The sequence below is a fragment of the Trifolium pratense genome, linkage group LG3 (assembly GCF_020283565.1).
Source record: "Trifolium pratense cultivar HEN17-A07 linkage group LG3, ARS_RC_1.1, whole genome shotgun sequence".
NCBI lineage: Eukaryota > Viridiplantae > Streptophyta > Magnoliopsida > Fabales > Fabaceae > Trifolium > Trifolium pratense.
Window position 1 is genome coordinate 223346 of NC_060061.1, and position 15047 is coordinate 238392.

At 34.9% G+C, this 15047-nt stretch overlaps 3 protein-coding genes across 3 annotated transcripts in view; 1 reads left to right on the forward strand and 2 right to left on the reverse strand.

Moving 5' to 3' along the window:
- Positions 1-746: 746 nt before the first annotated feature.
- On the reverse strand, positions 747-4916 carry LOC123918995 (probable inactive receptor kinase At5g67200). The gene is made up of 2 exons (XM_045971214.1): positions 3156-4916; positions 747-1729 (listed from the first exon to the last, which is right to left on the reverse strand). Exons 1-2 carry the CDS (start codon positions 4546-4548, stop codon positions 1146-1148), a joined length of 1977 nt encoding a protein of 658 aa, XP_045827170.1. The 5' UTR covers positions 4549-4916; the 3' UTR covers positions 747-1145.
- Positions 4917-10188: 5272 nt separating this feature from the next.
- LOC123918997 (protein DCL homolog, chloroplastic) overlaps positions 10189-15047 on the forward strand; it is an 8414-nt gene continuing 3555 nt past the window's right edge. Inside the window, exons 1-2 of the mRNA XM_045971216.1 lie at positions 10189-10641; positions 10728-10842. Coding sequence (XP_045827172.1) covers positions 10325-10641; positions 10728-10842 — 432 coding nt within the window. The 5' untranslated portion in view covers positions 10189-10324. The remainder of the gene's footprint in view (positions 10642-10727; positions 10843-15047) is intronic.
- LOC123918996 lies at positions 12283-14487 on the reverse strand. Its single transcript, XM_045971215.1, has 2 exons — positions 14024-14487; positions 12283-13915 (listed from the first exon to the last, which is right to left on the reverse strand). The coding sequence occupies exons 1-2, from the start codon at positions 14445-14447 to the stop codon at positions 12375-12377; spliced, it is 1965 nt and encodes a 654-aa protein (XP_045827171.1). The 5' UTR covers positions 14448-14487; the 3' UTR covers positions 12283-12374.

Below are 15047 nucleotides of genomic sequence, written 5' to 3' on the forward strand. Positions count from 1 at the left end.
CAGCAGCTTCTGCTTCCTCCACTGTCCTCTCTTCTACAGACTCTCAAATTCTCTTATTTTATCTATTTTTATTACGTGTTCATTCTCTCTCTCCACTCTCGTCCTTCTTTCTGCTCATTTTTTTTTCTTGATGCAGTGACAAGATATAGTAGAACATCCAAATGCAAATAAATAAATAATGAAGTCAAATGTGGTGTATGAGAGAATATGCTTGGTTATGTTTGGATTGAAGTTTGCAAAATTGGAATGAACTTGATCTAGCATATTGAGTTTTGCAGAAGCAACTCTCCTTCCATTGAATTTCAAGGCAAAATTCAGGTTTACAGTCAGACTCAACTGATATGCATTTGAGAATTTTTCAGATTTACTTTTTGAACAAATGTTTGTGAGCTCCCAACTGAAAACCAAAACATATTGAGTTTTTTGAATGAGTGTACCCAATAAGATGATAAATTCCTTGACAAATTCAAAGCTATAGACATTCTTGTCTAACAATTTTGAGGTCTGCCATTTCTCATACAAAGCTGTTTTGGAATTTGGACTCTAATTCATCAATGATTCGCTCACCAAACAAATGAGGAAGCTGGTCATCAGGAGCATTTTCTTGCAATTTGTTTATATACAGCTGACGAACATGTAAGACATCCTCATCTGCAAACTCAATTTGTTTTTCTTGTTTTCTTTCGATTGTTATTTTGGAACCAAATTGTATTGCAAATCGCAAATCAGCACCATAGAAATATTAATACTATTAATTAGTGTATTGAATTATAGACTGAATCCGAATCTGAATGCAGAATTGAGTCCTAACTTACGATGCTAAGTGCTATAGAAATAGCAACAGTGCTAATAATCCCTTAACTGGTTGCTTTTTAAATGGAATCTGGCTCAGGACATAGTTAATCAGTGCTAAACACCACCGTCTTTTACCCACATTTTGCTTTCGGACAATCTAACCAGCAGCAATAGACAAGCCCAAAGGAAGTTAGTTGCACCCCACATTCTATAAACATTCCAAGAGTCTAATTAATAGAGACAGCAAAGTTTATAAATTTTGTACCTCACTCTTAATTGCTTGTACCCTAGTTCATACCACTCTTGTCTTTCTATCCTCCTCCTATAACAGATCCAAAAATAACATAATACTAAGACATGGCAATGACATTATTACTGCTTAGGTCCAATTCACTATCCTCCAATAGTACAATCTCTTTGATTTCCTGTAACATCTTCAAGACCTGCCACATTGTGGGCCTCTGCTCCGGAGAGATCAAGCTACAAGTTGTAGCAACCTGAAGAAGCATATCCATTCTATTGTCTTCGCTCCCATTGTCATCCCTGATAGATCTCACCCATCTTGACATATCCCCAGGAACCATGAATGGGAGCTCAGAAGCATACTTCCCGGTCAGAAGCTCTAGCAACAAAATACCATAAGCATAAACGTCGGATTTGGTGGTTGGCTGGTGATTTGGATTGCGAGTCTCTGGAGCTCTATAGGGTGCAGAATCACCAACCTCATCAAAGGTAGATGGGTTGGTTAACACAGACAAGCAGTAATCTGTGATGCAAGCCTCAAAATCGGGTCCTAGGAGAACATTGGTGGATTTGAGATTGCCATGGACCAGTCTCCATGCCTGGTGGATGTAGGAAAGCCCTTGTGCTACGTCCTCTGCTATTTTTAAGCATGATGTCCAATGTAATGGCCTTGCCCTGCTTGATTTGGAACCTGAATCAAATTAACAACAGATCATCTTTAGTTGTTTACTATTATGACCCTATTTGAACAACTTAACTAAACGTTTATAGTATAAACATTTATCATATAAGTGCTTATGTATAAGTTATTTCAATAACAAAAGATAAAATATAGTCAAACTATTTTTATATAAGCTATATTAAGCTATTGGAGAGCTTATAGAAATAAGTTGAAAACAACTTATGACCATATCATAAGTTGTTTTCATAAATTCTCCCAAACAGTCTCACCAGTCCTTATGTCAGTAGATAGACTAAAATAAGTCGATCCAAATCGACCTTATATGAGTTATTTGTGTTACGTGTCTATTGAGAGTGAATCATTCCAACAAGGTATGGGCTAGAAAGATGGTACTGGGATATAATGCAGTTGGATTGAAAGAAAGTAATACTGGTGTTGGATTGATGGTAGTTAATTAATGCAGTTTGGCATGCATCAAGAAATCCATGATCTGCTCTCATTTAACCACTTGAATACACTCATAATTTTCACATGACAAAGAAGGTAAAACTAAGACAAAACTATAGTGGTATGTGTATGTCAGTGGGGACCCAAAGGACAAAGGATTAAATTTAAGCCAGCAACAAGTTATAAAATCAACCAAGCAACTTGGGTTCCACCTAGTGAGTCCTGCCACAATAGTGCAGTGGATTTAAATCTCATTCAAGAATCAGGATCTTTGTCCAGATAGTTTTATGGCTCATCAATACTCGTCATATCATCACCTCCACAGAGTAATGATCAAATTTTCCTTTCATCGTAATCCAATATTAAATCCAAATTCACCAGTGTCTTTCAACGTTACTAATAGCAATGTCTAAATTCCAAAAATAATTTAAAAAATAGCTCACTATACGACACAGCCTAAGTTTTTTTATTCAATTAATTATTAAATAATCCACTATCTTAATATCTTAAAATAACTCAAATCATCAATCTACATAATCAATTCCTAGTACTCAGCAGCAAGATTCTCGGTGCTGTCATCAAAATCAAATCTAGAATCCAGTCACATGTAAAAGAGAATTTCAACAAGACTTTCAACATACCAGGCCAAATATCTGAGTCACTATTATTTTGTTGCTTTTTTTTTTTCCTGTTAAACCAACTATTTTTATTCTCTTGGTCTAAAATTAAGGTTTCAATATAATTTCAGTCATGCAATTATAGTATTTTTGGGTCGGTTAATCATATAAGATTTTGTTTGGATTCGGTCCCTACAAATTTAAAAATCTTTTATCCTTACATCATATGTGGACCCTAAATACCACATGGCCCAATAAGTTGACCAAAAGCAACGGTTTCTTGAATTTGCAGGACTAATTTCTAAAAACTACATATGATGCCAAAGAAAGAACTAACAAAGCAAGAGGAGTAAGAAAATGTAATAATGTACCATGTATGAGGGAGTATAAACTGCCATTAGGCTGATAATCATAGATAATTAATCTCTCCTGATTAGCCTGAAAATAAGCTCTTAGAGGAACCAAATTTGGATGACGAAGACCACCAACTGATTCCATGTGACGCTCAAATACATCCTTGTTAACGTGCACACCCATTTTCCCACAATCAAGACGCTTTACCGTTACAATCAAACGGTTATCAAGCACTGCTTTATAAGTTGTTCCCAAACACCCTCTACCTAAAAGCTCCGCAGATCCTTTCATCAACTGGTCCAGCGTATACACCTGCGATTCACCCGCACAGAATATTAAACTCCCACTCTTTGCAACTTGTGCTCTCTTAACTTTCTCTTCTAATTCTCTTTCTTGCTCCATTTGCATCACAACCGCTGCTTCCGCTGTCGCCGCCGCCGCATCTGAAGCCATCACACTCGAACCAGAAGAGCCTTTACCTTTCTTCTTATTTCTGATCTGTTTCTTAACCACTATAGCAAAACACGCTAACGAGACTAACAGAACAAAAATTCCAGTAGAGAATCCTATAATCACAGCTCTCCGATCGTGTTTCTTCTGATACGGCTGCTGGATTAATCCGTGAACCTTCGCACTTTGGTTAAGTCCAACCGTCGGCGGTGTCGTCGGAGCGAAAAACGGCACACTCGGACGACATTCTCTCCGAATAATCTCTCCACAGAGATTAGGATTTAAAGCAAAAGAAGACGGTTGAAAACGAGATAGCGTGGTGGTTAACGGAACTGCACCGGAGAGATTGTTGCTAGAAACATCAAATATTCGAAGAGAAGACTGATTAAAAGAAGGAACACTACCGTTGAAAGCATTAAAGCTTAAACGAAGATAGTAAAGACGATCAAGGTTAATGAAATCTATAGGAATAGTTCCGGAGAGATTGTTGTGAGAGAAATCCAAGGTTTTGAGTCTATGAAGAGAGAAAATAGAAAGAGGAATAGAACCAGTGAAGTGGTTATTATCAAGGAATAGTGTTTTGAGATTGAAGAGACCGGAGAGATTAGGAATTGTTCCGGTGAGGGAGTTGTTCTGGAGACTGAGTACACGGAGTTGATCGAGATTGGATAATGTGTGTGGAGAGAAAACGCCGGCGAGATCTAAATTACGGAGAACGAGACGAATAATTTTGTGTTGGTTGTTGCATTGAACACCTTGCCAGTTGCAGAAAGAGGTTTTGGTGGTGAAGTTGAGGTGGTTGTTAATGTCAGCTTTTGATTTGAATGATAATAGTGAAGTAGGATCTGAGAGTGTGATATTTTTGAGTTTGAGTTTGGAGGATGTAGTAGTAGTTGAGAGTAGTAGTAGTAAAAGTGAGAGGCTGATGAAAATGTTTGAGTGGTTTTTGTTTAGCACCATTGTTGAAGAGATGAGTGATTTGTGATTTGATGTGGTTTGGTAACGGAGGAATGGGGAGTGAGAGAATAGGGTTTTACTAACTAACAGTGAAGAGACAGACAGAGGGAGGAGCGAGCAGTACGTGACAAAAGGGGGATGGGGGCAGCTGGGTCAGGGATCACGTGATGATCAGTAGTTATTACACATAACAGGGAGAAGAGAAGAGAAGAGTGAGAGGGAAGCTCCTTGTCTTGTGCTTGTAGTAGTCCAACTCTTCTTCTTCAAACTCTACCTTTACCTTTCTAATGAAATCAATAAACCATACGTAAATCATAATGTAACCATGGTGATATATTGGGAAAGTGTTCAAAATTGTGCTGCTAATCGAGGAAATATTTAGACACAAATTTAGTTACACATACATAAATTAAAAAAAATTGTAACATCATATCACTTTAACTCTTCTTCTTTTTTATAGGCAGAATTACACTATAGGTCCTTTATCTTATTTTTTTGTAACACTTTGGTCCTTTATCTTTTTTTTGTAACGTTTTGGTCCTTTATCTCTCAATACGTGAACACTTTGGTCCTTTTCGTCACTTCCGTTTAAGAAGATGTTGATGTGTCAGCACTGTTACTGAGTTGTCAATAAAACTTAAATAAACATGTTTCTACGTGGAAATTCCACCTTGTCACACTTTCTTACTCTATAAACAGATAAAATTGGGGGAAACCAATTTATGAACCCTAAAACGAAATTGGGTGAAATTGCAATTCTCAATGGCTTCAATCCGCACCAGTTCTTCGAATTCTAGAAGCTACAACAACTCTAGGTACAATACGAGTTTCATTCGGAATGATTTGGCCCCAGACTGCTTATGTCAAGTGAAAGCTGTGATTCGAATAAGATGGATTTTGAGAAATTGTAAAGCAGGCAAGTAGGGTTGAACGAACACGCATATGAGATGAACCCAGAAATTGTAAGACGTTTCCGTTTCTTTTGCTGCGTTATTACGATTCTTGCTATGAAACAGATGAACCCTAAAACTGATTAACGAACACGCATATGAGAAAAGGAGAGATCGATTCATACATACCTTACTTAAATCAAACCCTAAATCACATAGCAGAATGGGATAGTTTGTAATCGCCCTTCCTTTTCAATCGCTTTCCTCGATCGCTTTCCTCAAGCTTTCCTCAATCGCTTCTCTGCTTCTCTGAATTTCTGAAATTGTTTGTAACGGTGTTTGTTTTTTTTTTTACTTATCTAACGGTGTTAAACTGTGTTAAATCCACGTCAGTAGCAAAATAGACACGTCATCATTTTTCTGCACGAAAATGACGAAAAGGACCAAAGTGTTAAAGTATTGAGAGATAAAGGACCAAAACGTTACAAAAAAAAGATAAAGGACCAAAGTGTTACAAAAAAATAAGATAAAGGACCTGTAGTGTAATTCTGTCTTTTTTTTATTTCTTGTGAGTGTCTCAAACAAATAATATTTGAGTTTGTGCCCAAGCAAGTGTTTTTCCTGCTAATTATTTAAAATCGAGATACTAGTTTAGCACATGCTTTCTTTGTTTTAAAATGAGTGTGTTCTTTTTGCAATGTACATGTGAGCATAATTGGTAGGGATATTGCAAATTATTGTAGGGATGTTAAATTTTTGATAAACCAATCGTTAGTTGGTTTAGTGGCGATGGACGGGAGCTGGAACTGATTGATGTCAGAATTGACACTCAAACCGGATTAAACTGGTAGTGGAAAAAAATTAGTGTGTTAGTTGGTTCTGTGGTGATTGGCGTTGAACCTGATAGGGAGAACCACAGTTCGATCTCCCGCAACTGCATTTGGAAGGGGACTGGAACCACTTGATGCCAGAACTCGCCCCGAACTCTGGACTACTAGGACCCCCTTACCCTAGGAACCAGAGGGTAAAAACCAAAAAAAAAGTTTTTTTGTTATACGGATTAAAAAATGTAATGATATTGTTAAAAAATGTGACACTTTTTTTTGTTATATAAGATGTGATATTTCTTAGCGATACATAGATGAAATCATAGGTTAATGAAAACTCTCACACACAAAATAAAGGGAGTCATTACATTCAACCTAACAATTTTAACATTTTTATCACTTGAGTTGAGTTTGAATTTGTGAATTAAGATGTGACATTTTTATTAAGTTAATTCTATTAACCATCAGTCAAAGTGAAATTGATTTGAAAGTAATTTATACACTAATAATTACTCTCTCCGATCTTAAATATAAACAATAATTTTTATAATTGAGTAAAAATTAATTTGATGATTAATAATATTAATCCATTCAAAAAAAATTGATGATTAGTTTATAAATTATTTATTATATTTCTACAATTCACGAAACAAATTGAAAAGTTAATTAGTTTATAAACTAAATTGATTATTTATTTATAACCTAATACTTACTTTAAACTTTTTGTCCCTTGGTTGGTTTATAAGGATTTTGAAAAATATAGTTTCATATTCTTGGAGAGCCGGTAATAATAAATGAGGGGTTAATATTAATCATTTAATTGGCAATATTAAAGTGTAGAGTAGAGTTGTCAACAAGTTTTAGATCAACCGACAAAAAAATATTGAAATTGTTAAATTGTACGTCATTATCGAGATTCAAATCCTAATCCATCTACTTATAATATGTAATATGTGTGAGTTTATAATATCTCTATCATTTTTATGTATCTACCAAAAAAATGTGGACTAGAGTTTTCATATTCTTAGGGAGTCGATAATAATTAGGAGCTAATTATATTAATTGTTTAACTTGTATAATTGAAATTAAAGTGTGGAATAGAGACACTTCTGGTCACAGCAATTTCAAACGTAAGAAACCTCATCTTGCTAGGTGGGGTGGAATGGAATTGGAGGAGGATAACTACATGTTGATAAATGTTTTTGTCAAAAGTATAGTGATATTCTTTTGCACGAGGAATCTTATAGGTTCCATCAATCTTGCTCCAAAGTAGATTAAGTTGAGAGCAAGAAATACTTCTTTCTTTCATCAAATCTATCGTTATTCATCAAAGGTTCCAGTAATATATATGCTCTTGTAAATAATGATGGCTCTTGCGTATATGATGATGACGCTATTAGAAATTTATTGCCTTAGTTAATATCATTCATCCATGGTCCCCTGATCTCTCGATTGATGATTTGAAGATGCTTAATAGAGGTCCTTTTTGTGATGCGGTTAGAGGAGCTCCTTCATGGCTTCCATCCCCTTTGGCATAGAAGATACAATAGTTGCTTGTAGTTGGTCCAACGATGTGAATTTCTCCGGATTCATGTGATTGTAAATTGTCGACATCATTACAATAGTTACTAGTCTTTTGAATTGAACTCTCCTTGTGTGCTTAAGTCCTGCCAATTGAAAATTCATTTTCTAGACTATCTTTTACCCGTTGTGTGAATTGCTTCTTTGTTTAATAGCTTAGTGTATGCTAATTTTGTCAAATTTTTGCAGGGAATATTTACCGGCAGATGTGGGACAGCGTTAGACCATGGTGTTACCGCTGTTGGGTATGGAACAGAAAATGGAGTTGATTATTGGATAGGGAAGAATTCATGGGGTAAGGACTGGGGAGAATCAGGTTATCTTAGATTGGAACATAATCTAAGGACAAGCGTGAAAGGAAAATGTGGAATTGCGATGCAATCTTCCTATCCCATAAAGAAGGGCCAAAATCCAGTTAAACTGCACTAGCCTTTTGGAGGTCAGAATAAGATAAACATTGCTTGAAAAGACTATGGCCAACTTAGTACTCCTTTCCTTTGTCTTTGGGATTAAAGCATATAGAATAATAAACCTTCGTCGTTGGGATACTAACAGATTTCAAGTAGAACTGCAGGAGTATGTACATGTGCTTGTTTGATGTTTGTGATGCATTTGTATTCTTAAATTTTAACCTACAAACATATGTTGATTATTGTTTCAAACTACTGTAGATTCTGGAATAAAGGTATTTATTCACTTGATAGTTTCTAAATGTCCTATTGATTTGTACTCATGATAATCGAGACTAGATATCATGACTTCATGAGTACACATCACAAATGCAATATAGTACAAAGTTATTATACAATATACTGTAAAAATTGTGTGTTTTAATTGTTTATTTTTCGATTAATGATTGTAGTTCTTTATTACATATATAGTAATCGATAGAGCACTTCCATTGCTTTCAGTCATTTAAAAACTGGGCTTCATGATGAATGGATGTTAAAGTGGTAGGTAAAGTCTTTGAATATGGAGTATACACTTGATATGCTTCCAAGGTAGCTGAGCTTCCTTAGTAATGTGAAAAATCTGATGGCAGATTAGCTGGTTGCTGAGAAGAGTTTTAGCATGTGAATGAATTTTAAGGCGCAATTGGTTAGTTGTTTTGACTGCGAGACAACAGTGTGGGACTTGCACTTTGAACTTGTCTGCTGAAAAAGAATGAATTCGTGTTACTCAAGGTTGATGATTGAAAGTTATGTGTGGGTCTTATATTCATAACACTTCTAATAAGCAAACCAGTTCATTTGTAGCGAAAGTTTTGATCAAAGCATCCAATGGACGTTAAAACTAGCATATGATACCAGCTACCAAACACAAGCAAAATATGTATTAGTGGTGGCAAGAGTAGCCTCCTGAGTAAGCATACTTGCCGGACTGATGGCAAGAGTAGCCTCCTGAGTCCTGAGATGGTTGGCAATACAAGTTGTGTATCAGAATCAAGTCGGATATAATTTTGTAGTGATACTGATACCATAAAATTGTCTTTCTTTTTCTTGGTGCATCTGGTAATATGGTTAGGAGTGGCATAATATAGTCTACATGTACTCTTTGTATTGTAGCATTGTGTCATGTAATATACGTATCTATTGTGCTATTTTTTGTAAGTTCTCAGGCAAATTCACCATAGTATTTTGGAGTTTGATCATAAAGATAAATAAACTATGGTGCTGTTTTTTTGTCTTTGAGTTCTCGAACAAATTGACCATAGTATTTTGGAGTTTGATCGTAAGATAAATAAAATTATATCAATGATTATTTATTTATTTTAGTCAATATTTAAACTTGGATTTTCTCGAATAATTTCACCTTAATCAAAATTCACTAACAATGAATCTGAGGATCGAACCCACCACCTCTAGCAAACTGCCCAAACCCCTCACCAAACCTAGTGGCTTATATAAACTTTCAAAACAACAATGAATTTTATAAAATTTATATTCGTTAAAATATTATTAAGCGGCGTAACATTAATAATTTGATCATTCTCGTGAGCTTAACTCAGTTGGTATAAACATTACATTTTTATAGAGATCAAATTTTTTTTTAACTCTTTTATAAATATTTTTTTTATCCGTGCTTGGCACGAGTCCGGATACTAGTTACATTATACATGTAGGTGCCGAAATTTGACTTTAAATCTGAGACACTCTAGTTATTCACGTAAAACTAAAATTTATAGCCACAAAACTACTTAAAAAAAACATTAATAATTTAATCTCTTCCCTTCTAACATACTTTTTTTTTTATGAGATTATAGAATACTCTTTAATTAATTAATTTAAATTTCATGATTTAAAAATAAAATATTAAGAGCAAAATGAGAAAATTAAAGCAAAGGTGTCCAATGGCAATGCTGTATGTATATGATAATGACCCGACTTAGGAGTGTGTCACTCTCACTCAATCTAGATTACAGTACCTACCAACCACTTATATTAATTAACGCAACAAACTCTATTCAACCCACAATCACAAATGGCCTCACCACTTCTTCTAAGACAGACTCTACTTCGCTCTTGTTTCCATAACTACAAACACTTTACCATCGGAGCAGTTACAGCGCGCCACCGTCTATGGTGCAGCGCCGCCATCACACCACCTTCGAATAAACCAAACGATAAACCTAACTACCTCAACAACACGTTAAATCTCCGCCGAGATAATTACTCGTCGATTAACCTTCATTTTGAGAATGAACCTGATTACCGAAAATGGAAGGATAAGGAAAACGAGATTCTCGACGATATTGAACCTATCATTTTGCTTACCAAGGAGATTCTTCACTCGCCAAAGTTAATTTCGTGTTATAATTTGGTTTTCGATGAATTGCGATTTTTTGTTGTTTGATTTGTTTATTCAATTTAATTTTGTGTGTTAGGTATATGGATGGAGGAAGATTGACTGTGGAAGATGAGAAAGCTGTAGTTGAGAAGCTCCTTGCTTATCATCCACACTCTGAAGATAAGATTGGATGTGGTCTTGAATCTATTATGGTAATTCTCCCTTTTTTGTTTAGATAAACAACTTTCTAAGTTCTAATCTATTATGTTTTAGTGTATGTATATAAACTTTCATGGGATTTATTAACACTTAAACTATGGTTGGTAGCTTTTAGGATAAATAACTTAATTAAAGTGTTTATTAAGCGTTAGTATAATGCATAAGCTATTTCTATAACAAAAAATTAAATAAAGTCAAACTGTTTTCATATATGTTATAAGTTGTTCTCATAAGCTATCCTGAATACTGAATAGCTTATGTACATGTAATAAGCTTATTCCATAAGTTCTCCCAAAGAGTCTCACAAATGCTTATGGCAGGAGATGGGATCAAATAAGTCAATCCATACATATACTTGATCTATTTCCATTTGAAGTAGTGTTTGATTATTATTGATACATAGATAGTGCTGCTCTTGCTATTGTGTTGCCAGCATTAGTTGTATTACAATGATTTTTAGTTCAAGAAGAGTACATCTTAAACGTTACAAATTCTACTCATGTTGAATTAGAACATTAGATGTCTTGTATATGTGTGTGTGTGTGGAAGAATACATGAATAAAAATAAAAAGGCTGTTGCTTCATTTGAGCTTAGTCTGAGCAGTTAGACTCTGCATAAAACCATGGTTATTTCAAGCCTGACCAGGCAGGCAGACTTCTGGTTTGCTTTGCTAAGGTAATGAAGTTACCCTAACCTTGTTTGTCTGAAGCTGCCAAATTCCAAAAAGGGTTTTCTTAACTTTTACGATCATACAACCTCCACTAAAGGTCTTCAGCTCATCCCTACAAGTGGTTCTCTTTGGAAGGTCATTTATAACTTGTAAGTACAATTGTCAACCCTCATTATGTCTTGTGGAATATTCTGAACATAGAGTAGAAAACAACCTTCCCTCCTTGTAATCTTTTTTCCACCAAAAAAATAAACCTTAGTATTTTGACTTATTGGTTTTAACATGTAGTTACTTTTATCATATATTTTTTAGTCCTTGAGTAAATATGGGTCCCAACTCTTGGTTACTAATGCGTGTGCATAATTTTAACACTAATTTCTTTTCATAAACTTCTTCTTACTATTACTCTTAACTATTTTAAAGTGGGTTGTTACAAGAATGAAGAAGTTAATTGAAATATAGCATAGACAAAAACTTTCTCTTTCATTCTTGCTTCTTAGTATTGTTTTTAAACTGTTTTTTGTCTATGTTGACCACCAACAATCCAGACTCCCTGCATACAGGGGATGCAATATATTGGCCTTTTCTTTATAATTGCCTATAAATTAGTTTGCATCAAGGCACCCAAAATAAAATTTATATAAAATGTTAAAGCCTTCAAGGATATGATATGTAACCGATAAATTAGATTCTAGGGACAAAACCGATAGAATCAAGTCTCAAAGTAAGAATTCTAATGAATTGAATAAAATTCGGTACAAATGAGAAATGTAAAGATAAATTGAGAGTTATTTTTAGAGAAGAAGATAATTTGTTCATTCATTGATTGATTTTTCAAATGAGGCTCATTGCCTTTAAATACAACCCTCAGGGCTAAAATAGTAAATTGACATAAAATAAACTAATATCAAAATAATTAATATCCTAATACTTATTCCTGTTACAATACCCTCCCCTTCAAACATCCTTGTCCTCAAGGATGAAAAATCACAAGTACCATGCTTCGGAGGTAAAGTCTTCCATTTGAGCAGAACTAAAGGAACATGAACACTTCCCCTTTCAATCATTTTCCTATGTAGAATAGCCACAACAAGATCAACATTGGCAGCAAATTTCCAAGTGTCATGCTTAAGTGGTAAATCCCTCCATTTTAGCAAAATCTTAGTGACAATAACACTTCGTCTGTTGACATAAACTGCTGAGAGTAGCAATTGTCCTCTAGGGATCATTTTCCTATGCAAAATAGTCGACTTTACAGCAAGGTTGACAACATCAAAGTGTGACTTTTGACATAGCTTCAACAGAAGCAATTGGAGCAACCTAAGAAAATTGGAATTAGGAGAGGATGCAATAGAATTGATCATTGAGTCCCCTTGGATTTGAAATGGTTCCTTCCAAACTGTACTAATGAAGTATTTATTAAAATCACTAGTAACTATACTAGGCAGCCCTTGTACCTTGAATTTGTGATTCAATTTTTTTTGGATTGCAACCATATTGATACAAAGACCAATGAGGTGATTGAAAACTCCATTTGAGATTCCTAAATGTAAACACAACAAACCATACTTGCAGTATCTGAAATTTCTTTTTCTTGAAGGATACTTTCTCCACCACTCTTGCGTTGCAGGTATCATCACAGCAACCAAGTCTTTGTATGTCTCTTTTCTACACTTTAAGGACTCCAAAATCATATGCTTTCCGAAGTAGCAAAAATTTGTAGAAGTCACAAAGAAAAAATTGTCTCCATGATACACCCTATTATCACCCTTTTCTTTGTCTAAACTAGCATCAAGATGAGAAACATGGAGCTTTGCAATCCGGAAGAAGCTTGTTGTCAAAACCCCATAATAACTATCCATTTGTCTATAAATATTTGGCATTTTCATATTCTTGCCATCCTTGATCTTCACTAGCGTATGTGTCCCAATATTTGAACCAAGGGCCATTAGATAGAGAGATTGAGACTCCTCATAAACAAGATTCATGATCCAAATTTTAGAGCCAAAGATAGCAAGAAGGAATAATAAAAAGTTTGGAGCACAAAACCTGACTTCTTTTGCTTCGTACCATTGAGAAATTAAGTGCTTATCCAATAACTCTCCAATGATATGTTTAATTCCACCAGCTTTAAAAACAAAATGTAATATTCTGCCCCTTGCACAGTCATTAAAATAGGAGTGAATATTTCCCAAAGAATATAGACAAACATCATGAAAAAAATCACTCAAGTAGCTCCAAGTGTGAACAAATTGTAATTCATGTGTCAACTCTTGGGAATGCTGCAGAAGAATTTTAATTAATCCATTAAAATAATCAACACTACCATTACTTTCACTTATAGCAGCCAGGTCTTGTAAATAACATTGCAATCGCCAGCTTGAACGCAAGAAATCTACAAATGCCTTGTGACTATCACCTTTTGGCATTTGATCAAACACTTGGAGGACAATAAGTAGAATTGGAAACAAATGCATATCTAAATGTTGTGTAATTGTGATACCTTCGGTAGTAACGCATAGAGGAAATTGGAGTGATGATTCTTGAACGGCAACCCAATCAGGTGGTTCTGGAGGTATTGGCAATGACATTCTTGATGGAAATTGGAACGAAATAAAAACAGAAGAAGTTGGAAGAAACAAAAGAGGAATCATTCCACCGGGATCAAAACATTTGAGATTGTCAAAGCTTAGAAGGACTTTTAGTTGTCGAACCATAACTGGAACTGATGCTGTCATGGTTGCTAGTTGGCTTAAAGATATGGTTTTCATCTTCTTCATGGACATTTCATCAAACACTTGAAGGGCAGATTGCAGCAAGCTATAGGCATCAATATTTGGGTTTGCAGTGAAACCCTCCTTGATTGACGGTGTCGAAACTACATTACAATGAGTTAAGAAAGAAGAGTCTCTGGCAATATTCTTCATCTCTGAATTTGAATCTGCGACTACTTTCAGTACTTTGGCTTCAACATGATACCAATTGTAACGGGTAAATAGATTCTAGGGACGAAACCGATAAAATCAAGTCTCAAAGTAGGAATTCTGATGAATTGAATAAAATTCGGTACAAATGAGAAATGTAAAGATAAATTGAGAGTTATTTTTAGAGAAGAAGATAATTTGTTCATTCATTGATTGATTTTTCAAATGAGGCTCATTGCCTTTAAATACAACCCTCAGGGCTAAAATAGTAAATTGACATAAAATAAACTAATATCAAAATAATTAATATCCTAATACTTATTCCTGTTACATGATATGCTTTTGAGAGATTGAAGTTGGTAGAGAGGTTATGGCATGGGTTGTGGAATAAGATACAGAAAATTCAATTCTTCTTTAGACTTGCATGTTGCATCTATCTAAGGAGAGCAATCCATGATTATCTTTCCACTTGTATGCATCTTCTGCACAAGGGAATTATCATGTGAAATTCCAATCATTTATGTGGGAACCAGAGGAACATACTAGGCATTGTTTTTTGGATTTCTCTCCAATGATTTCATTTTTGATCCTGTCTTGTGCAAG